The sequence below is a fragment of the Thunnus thynnus genome, chromosome 17 (assembly GCF_963924715.1).
Source record: "Thunnus thynnus chromosome 17, fThuThy2.1, whole genome shotgun sequence".
Classification (NCBI taxonomy): domain Eukaryota; kingdom Metazoa; phylum Chordata; class Actinopteri; order Scombriformes; family Scombridae; genus Thunnus; species Thunnus thynnus.
This window is the reverse complement of record NC_089533.1, coordinates 13180376-13201061: the sequence shown is the minus strand read 5'-3', so window position 1 is coordinate 13201061 and position 20686 is coordinate 13180376. Positions and strand designations below refer to the sequence as shown.

Here is a 20686-nt window from a genome sequence, read left to right as displayed (position 1 = left end):
AGTTAAGTACAAAGGGTGCCATATAATTAGTCAATTAATTACGGCAGGTTGCCACTGAGACTATCTGCCAAATGTAATTAAGGTTCTAATATGTGTGACCAACTGCAGTCAATCAAATTTCATAATCCATTTATAGGACAGTTTTTCAGCTGAGAGCAATTACTTTTCTGATGGCATGTTAATCTAACTAATGGGAGGATAATTTCATTGGTGCTGGGTCCGCTCATGAATTTACTGGAAACTCTGTTTATCAAATCCAAGTGCCAATCACGATTTTATGGAGTCACATAGTTGGTTCATTAACATTGAAAGGCAGTTATTTTTAGCTATCTGTGTAGAATAAGACTTTGTAAATTTCACAGTGCATCATTAAGTACATGTAAAACTATTTTCAGGTGTCATGCAACAGCAGTTGTTGCATTACAAGCCCTACAGGGTGCAGATGGCTAAATGAATGTATGTGATAGACTAATTCCAGCTGGATATGGAGTTAATGGTCTGCAGCTTTGCAGGGAACACACTAACCTCGAACTATAATAATCAATACAAAATGCTTAAACTACTCAAAGGGAGCTCAAGAGCCACATGACATGAAAGACTCACACATCCTAGAATAACATGCAGTAACTGGGATACAACAGACAGAGATGAAGCCTCTGGTCATGACCTCAGGGTTCAGAGAAAGATGTTTACAGTGTCAGTTAAATGAGCCTTTATTTACCACTCAGCTAGCATTGATCTGTCCTCAGCGATGGGTCAGTCAATACTGAGATCCCTGTTAAAATCTTCTCAAACAGATAAGTTTGGTATGGATGTGATATTCTTAAAAAAAATCTGTGCATCTGACTAGACCATTAGTCCAATCGAAATATTTATGCTAACATGCTGCGATGGGATTAATGTGTTTAAAATAGCTACTGTGCCCGCTATGAGACAAACAGGGAGAGACATCATTTCAGAGGGAATTAGGTTGTAGTGAAGCCGTGAGGGCTGTTGGGCTGCAGTAAAAATGCAGGAGAAGAGACATCCTGCAAGACCCCAACCTGAGCCACTGCTATGAATAACCTGACAGGTTCTCAGAGGACAGCGGTGCTTCTGAGGTGCCCTAATGAAGCCTGCTACACAAGGAGGATCATGTATGGTAGCATCTTATATCTGCTTTTATTTTGGGAGGTAGATTTATATGAATGTAATGAATTTATATGAAAGCAAATAATGAGATTTGTGTTAACATACTGGTCTATCTGGTATAGTAACACTGTGGTGAGATTGGTTTTTCCAGCTACTAAAACACATTTCTGCAACTGCTGTGTAGCTGGAAACAGAGTGTACATTTGTAAAGGGCATGTCCTTCATTAAGGTCACATTGCTTTCTCCTTTGAGATCAGCTCCTATTAAGAATGTGCTAACAGCACCACAATGCAAAGGGGTGGGGGGGGGGGTGGATTGACAAACTGCTGGATTTGTAGAGCACCCCTCGGGATGAGATCCATTGAGGGATCGATGCACCACAGGGGGCTCCATCACACAGTTTAAACAGTACGTTTAGTACAGGCTGAACGCCAAAGTTGGCTTCAGCAAGGTGTCCTGGATGACCTTACTCTTGTGCTGAACCCAGAGAGGATGCACCATCTAACCAGGATTCTAAAATATTACACAAATGGCTTTTTATATACTGTAAACACACATTTTACATGTTGAATGCATCAAGTGTCAAATAAAATAAAATATAAATTACAAAAAAATATAAAATACATGGAATATATGGTGCATTCTGCTATTGTGTCTCACACTGACTTATTTCTATTATTTCTATAAGCATCTCTGTGTGTCACTGTATGTCAGTGCTGCACTAGTTGCATTTGGAGGCCTACCGACTCTCTTGTCTTTTTTTCTAGTTGAAACTGCAAGTATTATAATTAAATGAGTAAGATTGATAATCAGGAAATCAGAGTAAATACTGTATATCTCAAAAATACTCCTAGCCCTACAACATGTTAAAAGTGCAAAGTGCAAAATACAAAATATTAAATTAAATATATGTCAAAGTTATTTATAAAACTAAAATGTATTTGTACCCCAGTATCTTAGCAAATTTCAGGTGTTCACATTTTTTCCAAAAAGAGCCTTGTTCTAAATATATCTTTACTCTTTGAATAGGGACAATGTAAAAGCTTAAAATCAATGGCATCAGTCAATGTTCTTATTTATCCAATGGTTGTTAAATGGCATGGCCCACAACAGATCAATAACAAGATCTATTTTATTGTGTAATCTGATTTGATTGTGTTTGACTGAAAAACACAGGAGTACATCTCTCCTATGACAATATTTTTCCACCAGGTGGCTCTGCAAACTGGATGTACAGTCTTCTTTCTGATGCTGACAAATCTGAAGTACTATCCTTTAACCTTAATTCTACTGATTGGGGTACTTGCAGACCCCAGAGGTATAGCTTTTGTCATATCTCACAGATGCTTTATTCTATCATTCTGATTTTTCATGGCTCTGTCAATCAATTTATTCCTAATGACTTTATATCATTGTTTTCTGTTTCTGTTTTAATTAGTGTTTTTTAAAAACAAAACACAACAAAAAAAAAAAACAACAAAAAACAATGTACTGGGATTCTAGGAGAACCCAGTCAAAAGAACCCAATTCCTCTTATGCAGTTTTAATAGATGGAACTATTTACTTAGTTCATGTTTGCCATGGGTCCTAATTGAAAGTTGTTGTTTTTGTTTTTGTTTGACACAATATGCAAATTAACTGTAACTTTCCTAAATTTAATAGCCAATCATCTGTTTTCTTCCAGATGACATTAATCATATTAACTAATAATGTTTTGAGAAGAAGTGAGTTAATATTTTTGCTATGATGGTTGATTGTTACAGTAGTTTATTCTTGGGGACCCCAGTTGGTAGTCCTTGTTGAGTGTGTTAAATATTAAATACAAATATATATTGTTGGTAGGATGACGGTTAAGTGAGAAAATACCCGATTATGATTAGATTTCACCTATGCCTGTTATGCACACTAAACGGCACACATTTGAGTTATTCTTAAATTGAACAAATTAACATGGGCCTTTTGCTTTTACTTAATGCTGACAAACAGGCCTATAAACTGTTGTATGTGCAACAGCTGATAATGTCATAAGAAAGGACCTTTAAAGACCAATCACAATACTGATATAATCACTAAACTTATTAAAGCCATTCATCATCATCAGTCTCTTTATGACAAACTGGTCGCAGGCTCTGGCCATGTTGAATAGCCTGTATACAAGTGGAAATGTCTCACTTGGTAGGTGAGTGGCCCCTTTGTTTGGATGTAAGCTGCCTGAAATAAATACCAGCTTTTAATCTCATAGAATATGCAAAGCTGGGAACACCAGAAAGGTCGGATATAGAGACAGAGAGGTCTGAGCTTGAGTCGTTACAGAAGGTGTTTTCACAGAATAGTAACTGTACAGGACAATTACTTTGATGCGACTGCCGGTGAGTGGATTGTACAGTACTACATGGCTCAACAACAGCAGGGAAGGAGTGGGCGGATGGATGACTGATTCCGCCCGGAACATCCCGAGGGTTCATTAGGGGACATTTAAACGCGTGGATATTGGTCGAATAATCTGTCTGCAGCCTGATAATACTCGCGAAAAACAAATATTTCGGCAAAGGCAACCTTTTTTTTCTGAGGTGGGTTATTCTTACCGGAGTAAATTCACCTGAGTCACCTGTTGGAGCGGCAGCCAGCCATCAGTCCAGGTGAGACTACCTGACGGAAAGTCACCCTTGAATCAATTACTTTCATCGTGTTTGCCTTATACACTTATAATAATAGTTGAGTAAGGGACTTTTTAATGTGCCATTCTAAAATCAGCATAAGATTAATATTCACTGTCCTGTGAAAACCACGTAACTTCAAAATGTCAACTTTTCATGGTCTTAGAAAAAAAAATCCACAGAAATGGGTTTTAAATGGTTTATTTAGCTAATAAGTGACAATAAGAATTTTCTAAACTCATACAGGAACACTTACTATTTCAGTTTATATCAAAAATTCTAAATGACCAAATTTGGAAATACATGATTTTCACTGGAAAGCAACAATTCTATTTGACGACTATAAGTATTTAGGTTATACTGTAGATTAGGATATACTGTAGATTTTTGTATCTTACAGAAGAAATATTATTAAATTGACAGTGAAAAACTATTGGAAAGTTAAATACAAAACAATCCTTCTTGACCACTTAATGACATCAGTGGGCTATATCTGCTGGAGCAGGGATGCTGAATGGGGAACATTCTGTCTCATGGTAAAAATGCTAAAATGATGCCTCCGCAAATGAAATCATGTAGTAAGTCTAGACTGTGTCTGAGATAAGAATCCATTGCACAATCATCCCATGTTGTTATTAAATGCAGGGGTTCCACACAACTGAGATAAATTGTGTAATATATTGTGGATCATAGAGCTAACTTTATTTACTCTTCTGTGAGACAGTGTTTATGGGATATTGTGGGGATATTCTGTTTGCAGTTGAATGCAAAGTATCTAGGTTTCTTTGCATGTCTGTTTTAATAATCTGTGATGCAAATAATAATAAAGTTTGTATTTGCATGTAGAATTACACCGACTTCTGCAACCATGACCTACTTGACTGAGAATCTTTGCAGTTATACATCGATATATAATCTGTCATTCAATTTTTTTTTGCAGCATCTTTAAAAAATCTGCATGGAAGCCATGGTCCCGACAAGTGCCCCGAAAGGATGTGGTTCCAGCATCAGCTCCATATATTACAACTTGTGTGACCTGACTGTAGTGTGGGGGGTCGTGGTGGAGGCTGTTGCTGCTGCTGGTGTGGTGACTTCCTTTGTTCTGTTTGTCATCCTCATGGCCTGTCTACCATTTGTGACAGACAAGAAGAGGAAAGGTATGGTGGCCCTGCAGGCCAGCATTCTAGTTTTCACTCTGGGACTTTTTGGCCTAACTTTTGCCTTCATTGTGGGTCGGTATTCCACCAGCTGTGCTGCACGGAGGTTTCTCTTCGGGGTACTATTCTCAGGCTGTCTAGCCTGCCTGGTGATGCATGGTTTGTGGCTCGCTCTGCTGGAGCGGCGAGGCCGGGGGCCCAGGAGCTGGATGTTATGCCTGGGAGCACTGGGTCTCTGGCTCGTCGAAGTAATCATCAACACTGAGTGGCTTATCATCACTGTGGCCAGGAGCCCACCCAGAAGTATCAACATCCCTGACCTGTCCTGCGGCATTGCTAACCAGGACTTTGTGATGGCACTGATCTATGTGATGGTTCTGCTGCTTGCTGTGGTGCTGATGGCTTTGCCCTCACTGACACATAAGAACAAGAAGTGGCGCCGAGATGGAGCTTTTATCCTGTTCACAGGGCTCCTAACCATGGCTATCTGGGTAGCTTGGATTGTCATGTACATCCATGGGAACCAAGTGGTTGGAAACCCCAGTTGGGACGATCCTACTCTGGCTGTAGCTGTGGTGTCAAATGCCTGGGTTTTCCTCTTCCTCTACACCATCCCAGAAATCTGCTTACTGACCCAGGAGGACCCAGACCAGGAAGAGCCCCATGATGGAGATGTCTATCCTGCCAGGAGCCTGGTTTACGACAACATCCTTAAAGAGCCGGAGCCACCCCACCAGAATGTGTACATGGAGAATAAAGCCTTCTCTATGGATGAATCTCCAACAGGTACAGCATAACACATTATGGTCTGCCTTAATCTTACAATAATAATTAATCAACACCTTTTGTATAGATGGAATCCCCAGAGCTAAACATCAAGATTGAGCAGGAAAGCACTCCAATTAAGTGATTTATTTAAGCACGGATGTTTTGGGCAGACACCCTTCTTTTGTGTAAAAATTGGCAATAGTGTTTCAACCAAACACAGACCTATATGACATAATGAAGTGCAACAATGTAGCTGTTGTGAGGTACCATTAATCTGACAATACTTGCAGAAAGCAGTATATCTGCTGTTGCCTCTTGCATCAAAGGAAAATACTGTAAAATTGTCATTTTACTATTTCTATTTTTGACAAAACAGCAAAAAAGTAGCAGAATAGTTGCCATTTGTCAATCTGAACCCAGCACTTGTTAGCAAGTATAACCATGAAATACATGGAAGTAACAACTTGCATGCAGGCCAAAAGTCCACTGTAATTAATTGTCAGCATAATCATTATTGTTAAAATCCCCTCACAAACTGCTGACAGGCTGATGGCAGTAAAACATTACTATTGCAGGCTTTCTTTCCTCACAGTTGCTAATTATTTTGAATTCTTCCTTAAAGTCTTTGTCCCCTTCTGTTAGCTTTAATCCTGATTAGCACAGGTGAGCTGACAAACAGTCACAATGAAGTCTATTATATATTTAATGTTTGGCCAAAATCTTTCACAACAAATAAGAGTATGTCAGCCATGGGACACTGATCAACAGAAGAAAAAAAAATACCAACACATCTATACAAAATGATTCTAAAACACAACATTTCACTTGCAAAACTGTTCAGGTAGTCAAGAATTTGAATGGAAATAAATTTGAACAGTATCCGCTGCTATTCAACTGTTCTAAGAGGGGGAGGGGATTCTGTGTGAATACTTTTTATAGCCACTGTATACCACTGTAGCCTTTCCTGCTGAATACTGTGTGGCGCCTGTTATGCAAAATTTGTCTGTGGAATGACCATAGCCTAAGGCCCTACAAAAGGCTTTATTTTAACACATTCATTGTCACTGTCATACATTGTGAGGCCTACAGATAGTGAATTGGGTTTTTTTGTCCATGTTTTAGTGTCTGGCAGTGCCCACGACAGTCTACTTATAAAACTAAATATGTGCCATTCATACATCATGCCCCTTTTTAGGAAAAAGGTCTGATCTACTTACTGAAGGTTGTGTCCTTGGCCAATATTATACAGCACTTACATCACTCAGTCACTTGGAAACGAAAATCCCCACATTACAGTTACAAGGTCTTATAATAATCTTATTTACTTGCTTGTAAACAGACAATTCATCTCTTTATATTCAATCAGCACTGTCAACTACTGAACAATGCTGAGACAGGTATATTTACCATGCTGTGTTTACAATGTATTACTCTTATGATAAACAGAAATTTATAAGAGGGAAATAATAACTGCAAAATGTTTGAATGTGAGGACACTGTCACATATTTAAAACAGGTAGGATACTGCAGCGTTTCAAAATATCCAACTTGTACATGGTGTCTGATTTTTCCTGACAGACGCAGCAAATATGGACTCACGTAGGTGGTCAATTTGAGTAAATGTCATTAGTTGTTCCTATAGCTAATTTTCCTAGCTGTTTTGACCTAAATTGGTCTGCAATGACAATCATCACATACTCTTCCAGTGTCTCCATATGGTGCTTATAACGGTCAGCTACGAAGTTGTGTATACCAGCCAACTGAAATCGCCCTGATTGCCAAGGGTCTGACTAAGGTGAGTGTCCTCAATATTTTACACCACGAACCATCTCCTCTTCTGTCACATCTAAAATAATCACTTCTCTGTGTGTTTTCACAGATGGACCAAGACACAAAGATTCCTCGAGCCACACCCCCATCTTTGAACCCAGGAGGCCGCAGCTCCCTGCCCCACTCAGCCGAGTCTTTGCCACCTTAAGGACACACAGGCAGCATAAGTCGAGAGGACATTGCACTGTCAACCAGACACTGGGTTGTTACAGCTCCAGTATGAAATTAATCCCCAATTGGGTTTTTTTGTAGCCTCTGAGTTCCTAGTATCAAATGTAATGTACATCCCCATACCTCTTCCTTAGGAAGACAATTTACATAATAACACACTGTGGTGAATCTTTAACAATATGCAGTAATATGATCTAGCTCCTCTCACACAGACTTCCTCATTTTGCCTTATTCTTTATTTCCGCTGATGTTCATGCACGGCATGTCTCCTCTTTTTCAAATAGTGCCTAAAGTGGAAAAATATATATCATTTTTAGGTGACAGCTGCTCCACTGTACTGCACTGACTATTGTAGACTGATGTTGGAGAAATGGTAGACAAGGAGGTATAATTATATAATTGAATTATTACATGTTAGTTTTCATTCACAAACATTGAAAGTTGTAATTGCTTTATCACAGACATTTTTTTTTGTTCATAAATCTGCTTCTGCTGACTGCAATTTGTTAATCTGTGGGCTGTTGCATAATATGTCAACTTGTGAAATGTTGTGATTCAGACTTCCTCTGAAAGCCATGTGATATCGTAGTGCCTTGGATTCATAAAATATGTAATTTTATGTAAACGGTGTAAATTCTAACTTATTAAACCTATGAAAGGTTACTTAAATCATGTATGGCTGTTGGATGTTTGGATTTAAACAGGTCATGAAGAAGCAAATATTGCATTCTGCAAGAGGAAGTGTCACAAGGATTACCATATACACTGCCCTGGGCAGTTATTTACATATGTTGGCTTGATAAGCTTTAACAGCTTTACCTGGGGCCTCGTCGGGGAAAGGCTCTCTCACTGTGGAGTGCTGCTGAACGAGGCAGAAAACTATCGTAGGAGGCACTGAGAGTGATATTGTGGGAGTGTTACTAAACCCAAACAATAAATCCAAGTAATGCGCTTTTCCAGTATGAATTTAGGGCTGTGATAGTTTTAGTGGCACCGAGGGGACGCACTTATATTTTGTATTGGGGACGAAAGAATAAGATTTAATACAAACTGCATTGTCTGACAATAACAGCAACACAATACTGGCCAGGGGCCTTCACCGCATGCATATCTGTTACATAAGAAGCTGAGTGGGATGCAAATAATCACACTCTCTCTATCTCTCTCTCTGTCACACACACACACACACACACACACACACACACACACACACAGGCTCAATGTGATTTAATTTTTGAAACCGTTTTAAAATGCTACAGAGATTATATGGTTTTTAAATAAACCTATAATAAAAACATTACTGTGAAAGGACATATTAGTACAGTCAAGTGCTTTGACTTATGAGTTCTTCCTTTTCTCTACAGCAAGAGATACAATAATTCTCATATATACACACACACACACACACTTTTACAAGCCTCAGAGTGAGCTGTGGCTGCCTAGCAGCAGGCTGAGTAGGCTCACTCCCAATTACTCCCACCATCCTGTACTGTCAGCAGCCATGAGTACTCACTCACTGGCACAAACTATTTTGTAAGGCTTTGCTTTATACCCTTTTAACCCCAGTGCATAGATAGAAAAACTGATGCAAAGAGCTGCAAAATAGATGCAGATGGACACCGCAGCTTTGTCAAATGACTCCCAAGGGTGACCATGCGCAGGAAAAATGTATCCAAATTTAAACAAAACAGAGCATTCAGGCAGTAGTTGCCTAATGTAACTGACCTGGTTAGCTCTAGATTAATGGACAACACTGTAAGCTGGTGAGGTGTCACTCTGCAGAAATACATTTAAAGTATTTACAGTATATAGTAAGTGTATTAGACATTTATTCCTGGTCAGTGACTTCAGCTGAAATCAAAATCACCACCTTCCTCTGACAGGCAGCAACTGTAAATCACTTGATAATACGAATAGCTGTCTTGTGCACATGGACATTTGTGGTTACGTGACCAGTGGTGGCTGTGCTCAGCTCAAGGGAGCCACCACAACCAATCACAAGCAGCTGTCCTCACTTAATGCATTTCCTTGTCACTGTGACAACCCTGAGTGGACAAACACAGAGAAAGAAAAAACAAAACAAAACAAAAAAAAAGGACAGAGGGTTTTACTGGTCAAGCTGATCAAACAGAAATGACTGAGAACCCACAGTCCAGACAACAGGTATTCAATATTAATACCATCTGGTTATATTGCAAAAATATTATCAGCGTAATGTTTGCTTTTAGGTCAAAGATGCTTTGAAAGATCAAGCTGTCAGACAAAACATCTCTGAATTTGAATTTGTACAATTTGTCCCAGAGGTCGATGTTCAAACAAAGGCCTTGTTCATAGCTGGAATGAACAGAGGGTAACCTTTAAAGGATTACAAATGTAAATAGCTGTGCCAGGCTCTAATAAGTGTTCGGCATTTAAAAAGGCTGATTTATTTACCCCAGGCTTCAGGGTTCTCAGAGAGGTACACATGAACACAAAGTATGAACAGCTTTTGCATTTCATATCAAAACAGTTTTTTTTGTTTTTTTTAATAAATGTATTCTTATTGTTGAGGTTTCCAAAGTGAATTCTTGATCTTGGGAACAGCAGCTGAGAAAACAAACCACATGATGTTCAAAGATGATCATGTCATGTGACTAAAAGCTCCAGAGCAGCTACTAAATGGACATGGTGGATGTGAGATTGTTTGCTCAGTAGCTGTTTCCATGGTCAAGAGTGATGTCTTATCTTAGTGTTCAGGTGAAATGGAAATTTGAGCATCTGCAATTTCTATGACAACTGGGCAAACTCCCTCTGTTGATGAAGACCATGTAGTATGACCGAAGGCTCCAGAAAAACTACTAAACAGACCCAGTGGTGAGATTGTTCTTCTTTATACACATTTTATATATAAATTGCTCATTTTCACTTACCAAATACAGATCTAAATATGGTAAAATACTGCAGTCATTTGCTCACATATATAAAATGGCAAAATGTGCCACCAAAAATGAATGTTTAATTTTTTAAAAGTCAAAAGACAAGTTCAGTCAGCATGTTCTGTCAGCTCTCCAAACAGTGTGAGAGCAGCTTTCTACAGGAGGACTGCCATCTAGTGGGACCTAAGCACACAGTCAAGAGGTTTATCTTTGACTTGATATAACCTTTGTGATTTTATTGTGATTTTATTGCCCACAGCATCCCAAATGATGTCATTGTGGTAGCCTAAAAACGCAATGAGAAGAGTGAATATACAAATGAATGCTTGCCAGTAAACATCCGACAACGTCACAAAGAAAAGAAACCAACACATTTCTGAAAAGGATTTCATTTTGGAGTAATCAGTTTGTCTTCTTCAAAAGATATAAAACCATTCATCATTTGAATGTCCTGCTCTCTTCTGACCTCAATATGTGATAATGGACTGTGGTAGGTGAATGTAGTTAATGACTCACCTGAAAATGCACCATATGGATGCAAATGTGTGCTGCTTTTCCCAACAGGAAGCAACATTGTGGTAAGCTCCCCCACTAGCATTTCAGTTCCAGAGCTACACAACACATATACAGTCTGCTGACGAATACAATCTATGTCAGTTTCTGAACACATCTTCCCACAGTCACTGACACTTGAGTGTAATTGAGGAAAATATAATTCCTTAAGGTGACATGACATCAGACATCACTGAAGGTTCTTGAGTTTTTCCAGACCAGCGATCCTAGCGTTGTGCTGCTGCTGTTTCTGTTTCTTGAGGTGACGGTAGGCCTCCACTGCTCGCTCCCGCTCCTCCTCCATGATTCTCTGTCTGGCCATGGAGGGTTTGGTTGTGGAGGTCATTGTGTGGCCTAGGAGAGTGTTGAGAAGCAGCTCCTTTGATGCCTTCTGGTGGTTGGAGAAGAAGATAGAAACGACAGTTAACCACTTACTCAAGCTTTAAGAACACTGACAGAACATGTGATCACACCATAGCAGGTTACCTGAGATTTGATCGGAGCTTTCTTGGGTTTGGCGCTCAGAGAAGGTGGTTCCATTGTAACTTCACCAAAAGGGACATTATCTAGAAAATAAAAATCATTAGCTCAGTATAAACAAGCTTTATTTCCAGTCTTTTTCAAGTGATTAAATTATGTGATTAAAGCAGCATTTATGGCATTTTTGGAGGCATCAGAACATGCTGTAAACACAACACTGACATGTTATTACCTTATAAAGTTGTTGATATGTTTCTTTCTTCAGCTAACAAATGTTAGTACAATGTTCACTTTCCTTTTAGCTCTATCTTGGTCTCCATCAACTAAGAAAAGTTATTTAGCTGCTTAACACTCCAATATGTTCACCAGCTAGTCACTAACTTTGTCTGTCTGTTGTCTGGTGCAGGGCAGGTAATGTACAGTAAAGCTGCTGTTAGGTATGGTTCTAAAGAAATGCTCCCTAATATACCAGACAAAACAGTTTGTGCTGACATACAACACACTGCGAAAGAGAAGGGCTACTGACGAAAAACTCCACTTGCATTCAAACAATAACCCAGATGGTTCAGGATTTCTACCATGATGCTGAACAAATGATGACTGACAAACAGGACACGATAACACGGAAGAAAGTAAAGCATCAGAGAATGATTCTGACTGACACAATATTCAACCTCCACAGGAAGTTCATTCAAAGGAAACCAACTGTAAAACTCAAGTTATTCATCCTTCTGTGCTTTACATCTATTCTATGTCTCAACACCAAAACCATCTGACCAAAAGACATGCCAGTGGCAATACCATGAAAATGTAAATTATTTGTTGTACCAAATTGTTAGCTAAATAAATTTGTTAAGCAAGGAAGTATTCACTTGAGTGGCGACAATGTCGGAATTGTTTGTTAATTGTTTGTAATTTGGCCACTGTCACCACTGTCAGATGGAATTTTCTTTGTTTTAAATGATTATGCTTACAATCTGTTCCTCCAATACAGTTGATTTATTAAATTAACTGTGTTTTTAAAATTAAAAATGTGTTTTTTGATGTCTAAAATGGTTATTTTATATATTTAGGGCTGATGATAAAAGTTGCGTAATGTAAGTTTTTAAAGGAGTACACGTGAAAGTATAAAAAAATGAACAGAAGTTAGTATTCAACATTTAACAGCGCATATGTGTACCTATGGTGCAGAGACAATGATTTAAAAGCTCTAAATCTATATTAGACTAAATAAATAGGAACAACTTACTTTGTATTGTGTCTAACGGTGTTGACAAAAACTAAGTAATGACAGGAGAAACACATACAGTAGTGTCCAAAAGTCTCACACTTTTGGACACTACTGTATTTTATGAAATAGTGCTGGATTGCTGAGACCTTGTTCTATAAGCATATAAGTTTAGATTTCTTAACATTTCATTTTTTTCTGTTCAAAATTTAAATAATTAAAGATACTTCTCACTTTGATTTCAGGGCTCTAAAAACTAAAGTCAGGCAACATCAGCTACATTAAAGAAATAAGTGAACCTGCATTTGGTCACCTGAAACAAGATTTCATGTCCAAACAAGGTTTTTAGGAAATCATCTCTTGTCTGACATCAACCTCAAAACACCATCAAACTACTGCAGAACATTAAGAAATGCTGCTGACAGAACTTCAGGAGAACTGAACACGTCATTCATATTTTTTTTAAATCTTAACACAGACACTGCATGTAGGTACTATGTAACCTTCCTCCTGCCCTGATAATCTTAAATGCACCTAATTTTAGCTAGTCAATATGCATGCTTGTACTGAATTAGAGAGGTAAGAACTGCTACCTCTCATCATTTGTAGTGGTAACATTTGCAGAGATACAAGCTTACATTACCTACGAACATCTCTTTTTCCATCCGAGCCTCTTGTTTGTGCAACTTTTTCTGCTGTTGCTTCTGTATTCTTGCTTTATCGTACCTGTGACAAGACAGCAAAGATCAAGTGAATTAGACATATTATATATATATCATCCAAGAATAATAATTACTTTTACATTTCTGTGTTATAGTCTATTTTCTATTGTTCTTGTTGTAGTCATTGTCATTTAACTGCATGTTGGGTTTTACCATTTTTGTGTGTAATGTGTCCATTAAAAAGGTTTAGTATTGTTGTTTTTAATTCACTACATGTTTCCAAGACAAATCATGTGACTTCTTGATGTATTTAGGCTGAAGCTACAACCAAAGATGACAACAATTTATAAAACCAGTACTCACTCCTTCTTCTTCTCCGACTTGCCCTTGTCTGCAGGTCTTTCTTGTTTGTCTGCATCCAGCTCAGGTTTTCTCTCTACTTGGTTCTTGGTAAGGAAGAGGACATGTTTGGTCTCATTATCCATGCGCCGCCTGTAGGCTCCCTCACTTTCCTCTTTTCTCCTCCTGAAATGTGGCACAGGTATGTCTCCATCCTGGGAATCATCTGCCTTGCTTTTAGGGAGGATGGCTGAGGAGACAGAAATATAGTTATAGCAGACGTGTAGGTACTAAATACATTTAAAAAAAGTATAAGGATGATTTTTCTTACTCACAATCTTTTAGCTTTTTTGCCTTCAAGGATCCTGCTTTCATTCTGTCCTTGCTCTTCATAATCTCTCGGAGCCTGAAGGGGATGTGTTTGAGGTGGTCTTCTTCTTTGGCTTTCTTGGGTTTACCATCTCGTTTATGCTTCTTATCACTGAGATTTTGACACATAGTCCAGTTAGCATGCAAGAAAAAAAAAGGGAATGTTAGCTTTGACTTGAACCTTATTTAGATACAAATACACCTGTTAGATCTTATTTTTGTACATTTACTCAGGTACTGTATTGAGATACGATTTAGAGGAACTTGCACTTTACTTGAGTATTTCCATTTTCTGCTGCTTAATATCTCTGATACATTTTAGAGGGAATTATTGTATCTTTTACTCTACTTTTAGGAATTTACAGATCAATATCAATATTTTACATCCAAAACATAGGATCAATTTATAAAATCATCATTTTTACAGATTAAATTAACCAACAGTGCATAAAGTAGTTAAAATCAGCTCACTTTTTTAACAGTTATACAACATCAAAAAGCTTCTTACACGTTCATGCAACAGTAATAATAACATTAGAGCAACCATTCAACTGTATTTCAGAGTATTTTTTACTTTTCATACTTTGATTTTGCCGATAATACTTAAGTACCTGAGTAAGATTTTAAATGCGGGATTTTTACATGTACTGGAGTGTTTTTACATTGTTGTATCGCTACTTCTACTTGTGAAAAAGATCTGAATATTTCCTCCTCCACTGCAGGCAACTAACTTAGCGAGCTAATAACAGCTAGCTAGCCTTTACACATTAGCTTCTTTAGGTTACCTTGGTTGTTGCCCGGCCTTGACAGCTTGTTTCCCCGACTCGTTCATTTTGTTCTTCTTATTCTTCCCCATATTACTGCTGCTTATTTCGCTGCATTACACGTTATATGAACAAAACAATAACACATGTGGAGCAGCGTGTATAGCCTTTGACCTATGAACCTCAAACTCGGAGTGGGTAAAAGGCGGAAAAGACGACGTCTCACTCTGCCACTTTTTTCTGGGTACCGTAAATGCCTTCACTCTTGTCGGGGACATCAAGCTCACAGAGAGAGGTGTGGACAAAATCTGCCACAATGGACAAAATATCCAGAGAGGTAGCACACCTGGGGTGCATCCCAAGTCTCTTAAATTGCATCCACGTTTACCTCACTTGCGTCTTAGTTTCTCCCACTATGGATGCAAGGAGAGACGCAAGGAAATCAAGCGAGGAGAGAGGAAACGAGGAAATTTGTTTTAAGAGACATGAGACGTGCTCTCCTCTGAAGCGTCATGTGAAGCGACGTCCATTTCTGATGACGGCGACAGCTGATCACAGCTGGATCAGCTGTCAGTCGGCTTTAACAGCTGTAGAAACCTCTGATGGAGTTTGTGTCTGCACACATGTTCACTGTGCTAATACTAATAAAGGTTCACAGTTATCACCGCTAGAGTAGCGAGGAGACATAAATTAAGAGACTTGAGATGTACCCCTGGTATGTCCCAGATAATTAATTAATGCTGATCACCTGGTCTCATGATCTAATTCCCTTTCCAGGTAATAATGGTGCCAGTAAGCCTATATGTTGCCTAATCGATTTTGCTGAATAGATAAAATAAAATAAAATAATCTCATCATATATCATAACAAAGTCGATGGCTGCTGCACCTAAAATATTTAGTTTTGTTTGTTTTTTAAACATATGATTAAGAAGAAAGGACAACTAATCCAAATGGTGGACTTGTTTTTATCTCAAAGTGATACATTGATAGAATAGACGATCTTTTCTAGAAACGTCATCCTGATTGGCTAAAGTAACTGCAGTCACTTCTATCTGCCACCAGATGGCGTCAACACTTCAGTTTGTTTGAACAATGCTCCAATTGTCCAGAACTTTGAATTTCAATGATCATATTAAATTGAAAGTGCAGATGCAGCTCAGTTCAATCAACCATTTACACTCTGTGTTATGCTTATATTAAATTGGACCGTCTTAAGCAGATCTAAATTTACAGATCTATACTATCAGGGAGATAATTTAGAGCACAATCAATTAATCCTCGGGCCCCTGTCAGTAAATCATAGGCTAAGTCAATAAAGCCAGTATCTGACAAGTAGCTACCAGAATGTTTGCATTTATCTACTCTCCTATTCAGAAAGTTGGTCCACCGATGCATTTACAAGACATGAGGACTGTTTAGTTTTGTCTTGCAGGGGCTTAGGACATGAATGGACACACTGTGGTCTACGCACCTGCTCCTCTTTGTCGCTGGAACTATCCTGAAGCAGCCTCAATCCAAAATATGTCCAAGCTGGTTTTAGTTGATTCCAAATAATAATAATAATAAAAAATAAAGGATGTGATCATATTTGGAATATTAGAAAGTGCATAATTTATTTATTTTAAAAAATCGTATTCAACAAAAGTAGTATGGTGAAAAGTTTACTATTTAATACTAAACTAAGACTAAGTCAACTTAACTCAAGCAAACACTGTAACAACCAACATTAAATGACAATCTACTAGAGCTGAAACAAAAGTTGATTGATTGACAGAATAAAAGTAAACATAGTGATGCTCAGTGCATAAAGTAAAAAACGTTCTGCATTCAGAACTTTACTTAAGCAGAAGTACCCATTATGCATCACAGAAGAAGTACTCATTGTTTTACTTAAGTAGAAGTAATAGTTCCCTCTGTTATTGGTACTGATGCATTAACATATAAGCAGCATTTTAATTATGTAGCTGATTGGGCTAGTGCTAACTACTGTTGGGTCATATCATCTTTAGCAATGTATCCTATAAATTGAAGGTATACTTTATATGCAAACATAACTTAATAACTATAGCTGTTCGATAAATGCAGTGGATTAAAACAAAATATTTCAATTTGAAAGGTAGTGGAGTGGAAATATACAGTAAAGTACTGATACTCAAGGAAAGTGTAACTGCTACGAAATTGTATAAAAGTGCAGTTCTTGACTAAATGTACTCACTTTGCACCACTGTGAAACTAAACATTTGCATAAATGTATAAGTGAGACTAAATTATTAAATTGATGAATCAAAAGAATCTACATATTAATCAATAGTGACCATTAGTTGGAGCTCTGCAAGCACAGTGGGCACCATATTAATCTATATCTCATTCAGCATTTTGTCACTGAGCATCAGACATGTGGCACTCAGCGTGTCATTGATATTTCCAGTAGCCTAAGCACTCCTGAGCCTGCATGCTTTTCAATGTGTGTGGGGGATTACTCAGAGAAAGTGATCTCATCAAAAACTCACCATTATAGATCATAAAAAAGTAGAAATACTGGTATCAAATGCATCCTCTGATCCTAATGCTGTTTTTTTGATTGTGCACAGATTGTTGGCTGAATCTGTGAGACAGACAGTGAGAGCAAATAAATCAGGTAGGAGTGTATCCTTCCATCTCTCGTGCACATGCATGTGTATGAGTAGTATAGATTATCGAGACCATCTGATGAATGGACCAGGTGTGTGTTTATTTGTAGGGGTGGGTGGAGTTGGGGGGATTACCAGTGAGACATAATGCAACTCAATCTGAGAGACTGCTGATGAAAGGAGAATGCTGCTGCTGCTCATGCTAGCATGTTCTCGGCTGATGTACGTTGCATAATATTGCAGGTGGTGGGGAGTTACTGATGAGAAAATCCCACAACTCTGTCCCTTCACTGCACATTTCTGGAAGGTTGTAGAAATATGCAAATGGTCACCCCAACACACATCCTTATTGTTATTCTTAAACATCTGCATTTGTCTCCTCTGTCATGTGTCTGTTCAGGTAAGTCTCAGCAACAGCGAACTGATATCCCCTCAACTGCCTGTCAGCCAATCCCTAATGAACATACTGTTCCATATACAATATGAACGTGCGTACATACGTGTGTGCGAGTCATGAGGGGCCTGGATAGTTCATTAGCTGATAACGTCATAATCTTCTCAGAACCTGAGGTGTATAAGAGGGCTCCACTGAACACAGCTCATCATATACCAGCAACCTAGACCTCCAACATCACCAGCTGATACATACAGCAACACAGGTGGTGAGTATTAGCAACAACTGAATTGAATGCAAATATACTTTTTGGACACATGTCAATTTATCCTATGTAACAGTAATATTGCTATATTGCATATAACAATTTGTTTAACAGTATTTTGCCTCTTTTTTTGGCACCTTCAACTTCAGATGTGACTTTTTTTGATTAATATGTGGCAAGGACTTTTGATCCACATAGCTTTTTTTTTTTTTTTTTTTAATTCAGGATTTTTTGTATGTATTTCATATTTAAATTAGATTACAAAAAGCAGATTCACTGTAAAATTTTACTGGAAATTGGAAAATGTGTATGTGTACAAGAAAAATAACAATGTGTTTTTTTTTAAAAGCAATATTTAGATTTTTTTTACAACAGAATTTATATATTATATGTAGTCAGATTATGTAACCAAACAAATTTACACAGTTTGATATGCTTTTTAAAATGTTATTTAATTACTGGTTCTTAAATGACTATATACCAGACATGGCTACACATTTTCGTCATTAAAGAGTTACAGTTCTGAAAATTTCCTGTTTAGTTTCTTACCAAATCTACTTTCCATGGTACATAATTTGATTGAGTATTTTGTGAGCTGCTGTCAGATCAGGACGACAAGCAAATTCAGCATGTCCAATCACTAATCTGATTATCAAGATGCTGTGAAGCTTAAAGGCATTGTAGAGGGTCAATTAATGTGAGCATGGGATTACAGGAGCCTTCATTGTCTGTACACATATCTATGTTTCTTCAGGTATTCAGTTATTGGCAGAAACTACAAAATTCAGATCAGTAGAAATTCATATTGATTATTGTTCTTTTTGAAGCAAAACTTCAATAAATTTGGCTATGATACCCAACATTTCTTATTTTTTTCATTCAGTTTTTATGACCCATTACTATTCTGTCCCATTACAGCTCAAACAACAGAAGTATGAATTTGGAAGTGGCCAAACCTGAGGCGAAGACTGGCAACAAAGTTCCCCCCAGAACCACGGCCCCTGGATCCCCACGCAAGGGCCCACCCAAGTTCAAACAGAGGAACACCCGCCAGTTCAAGAGCAAGCCTCCCAAGAGAGGTGTCATTGGGTAGGCCTTTTTAGAGTTAATGCTCTTGAGTAAAATCCAGAAAGTTTGTCTTTAAAAATGGCAAATTTCCCATGATAAAGCTTGTGATTTTCTTTCTCCCTCAGCTTTGGAGAGGACATCCCTGGAATGGAAGGGCTTGGCATTGGTAAGCAGAGTTGGCACAGTTACGCGACCGCACCACTAAACACTACACACAAACCAAACATAATTAACAGACTAATTAATCACTATTCTTTCTTTTTTCAACAGACATCACTGTAATCTGCCCTTGGGAAGCATACAGCCATCTAGAGCTGCATGAACTGGCTCAGTATGGCATCATCTGAGGCTCTGCATTATGAAATGATTTTTGTTTGTACCAAAGGGAACTGATGTGGCAAGTTCAGCAACTTGAATTACAACATTCAATTCTAGCAATCTCAATTTATAAATAACTGTTTGTTTGAATTGTGAACCACAAAGTAAAGAACTAGCATATCAAGTATACATCTGCATATTGTGGATGCTGCTGAAGCTCTTTTATACAATATATCTATTTTCATAAGACTCTCAAGCTGCCATTTTAATGTCCATCACCCACTGATGCTGAATGTGTCATTGTGTTATTGCCTGAGTTTGGAGAGGAGAGCTGTAACTGAAAGCTCAGGTTACTGGCTTAATTGAGGGAGTGTCTGCACAATGATCGTCAGCATCATGTTTATTATGTTTAATCAAACTCGGAATAAAGCTTGGAATTTTTTTTTAAAACAATTTCAAACAACTTTGTCTTCATTTTTGTTCCTCTGTGCCAATTTGATATCTCATAAACCAAAACACTGTGCTATCAAACAATGCTAGGCTACTGTGTTTTAAACATTAGAATTCCAATAATAATTCTTCTTTATTTGTCCCTTTTCAGAAAAAAAAGTCTGAGAGTAGAACATGTCAGCTGCAAAATAATCAGAAAAGTGCATAAATTACACATGAATGTAAAAATAAGGGTCAATTAAATTCTGTCTATTCCCATGTAATGTGTGTGCTTCTGAGCATTTCACCAAAACTGATCATTTTTGTTTTCGTTAACAGCCCATGAGAATAATTAGGGCTTAAAATAAGAATTCTAGGGTAACTGTCACATTATTTCTAAGTCACACTTCTTTTTGGAAATGGACACTTATAATATATTGTAAGTATCCCCAGTAGATGGCCTGTTTGCCTGGGTGAAAGGGTACAACATGCTGTCATCAAGCATACACATATTATGCTTGTTTTTACAGCAAAATTGTGGTGTAAGGCACATACTG

The 20686-nt window shown here is 37.9% G+C and overlaps 3 protein-coding genes across 4 annotated transcripts; 2 read left to right on the top strand and 1 right to left on the bottom strand.

Moving 5' to 3' along the window:
- Window positions 1-3455: 3455 nt before the first annotated feature.
- LOC137167898 (G-protein coupled receptor family C group 5 member C-like) lies at window positions 3456-7969 on the top strand. Its single transcript, XM_067570240.1, has 4 exons — window positions 3456-3770; window positions 4729-5731; window positions 7420-7508; window positions 7593-7969. Exons 2-4 carry the CDS (start codon window positions 4747-4749, stop codon window positions 7689-7691), a joined length of 1173 nt encoding a protein of 390 aa, XP_067426341.1. The 5' UTR covers window positions 3456-3770; window positions 4729-4746; the 3' UTR covers window positions 7692-7969.
- Window positions 7970-9805: 1836 nt separating this feature from the next.
- ccdc137 (coiled-coil domain containing 137) lies at window positions 9806-15523 on the bottom strand. 2 transcript variants are annotated; one of them, XM_067570242.1, is made up of 6 exons: window positions 15045-15523; window positions 14226-14371; window positions 13915-14140; window positions 13533-13615; window positions 11668-11747; window positions 9806-11569 (listed from the first exon to the last, which is right to left on the bottom strand). In XM_067570242.1, exons 1-6 carry the CDS (start codon window positions 15113-15115, stop codon window positions 11372-11374), a joined length of 804 nt encoding a protein of 267 aa, XP_067426343.1. In that variant the 5' UTR covers window positions 15116-15523; the 3' UTR covers window positions 9806-11371. The 2 variants fall into 2 exon arrangements, with proteins under 2 accessions (XP_067426343.1, XP_067426342.1); XM_067570241.1 differs by having other exon boundaries at window positions 9806-11572; window positions 15045-15521.
- Window positions 15524-17852: 2329 nt separating this feature from the next.
- On the top strand, window positions 17853-20150 carry LOC137168428 (retinal cone rhodopsin-sensitive cGMP 3',5'-cyclic phosphodiesterase subunit gamma-like). Its single transcript, XM_067571010.1, has 4 exons — window positions 17853-18317; window positions 19233-19403; window positions 19508-19548; window positions 19653-20150. Exons 2-4 carry the CDS (start codon window positions 19249-19251, stop codon window positions 19727-19729), a joined length of 273 nt encoding a protein of 90 aa, XP_067427111.1. The 5' UTR covers window positions 17853-18317; window positions 19233-19248; the 3' UTR covers window positions 19730-20150.
- The last annotated feature ends 536 nt before the right edge of the window (window positions 20151-20686 follow it).

Excerpts from the sequence above, each read along its gene's own strand:
- LOC137167898 (XM_067570240.1), top strand. The coding sequence starts at position 4,747 with ATGGAAGCCATGGTCCCGACAAGTGCCCCGAAAGGATGTGGTTCCAGC. Across the intron at positions 5,732-7,419 it reads TATGGATGAATCTCCAACAG|TGTCTCCATATGGTGCTTAT; the intron begins GTACAGCATAAC and ends ATACTCTTCCAG. Across the intron at positions 7,509-7,592 it reads TTGCCAAGGGTCTGACTAAG|ATGGACCAAGACACAAAGAT; the intron begins GTGAGTGTCCTC and ends GTGTTTTCACAG.
- ccdc137 (XM_067570241.1), bottom strand. The coding sequence starts at position 15,115 with ATGGGGAAGAATAAGAAGAACAAAATGAACGAGTCGGGGAAACAAGCT. Across the intron at positions 13,616-13,914 it reads AAGTCGGAGAAGAAGAAGGA|GTACGATAAAGCAAGAATAC; the intron begins GTGAGTACTGGT and ends GTCTTGTCACAG. Across the intron at positions 11,573-11,667 it reads AAGCTCCGATCAAATCTCAG|AAGGCATCAAAGGAGCTGCT; the intron begins GTAACCTGCTAT and ends TCCAACCACCAG.
- LOC137168428 (XM_067571010.1), top strand. The coding sequence starts at position 19,249 with ATGAATTTGGAAGTGGCCAAACCTGAGGCGAAGACTGGCAACAAAGTT. Across the intron at positions 19,404-19,507 it reads CCCAAGAGAGGTGTCATTGG|CTTTGGAGAGGACATCCCTG; the intron begins GTAGGCCTTTTT and ends TTTCTCCCTCAG. Across the intron at positions 19,549-19,652 it reads AATGGAAGGGCTTGGCATTG|ACATCACTGTAATCTGCCCT; the intron begins GTAAGCAGAGTT and ends TTTTTTCAACAG.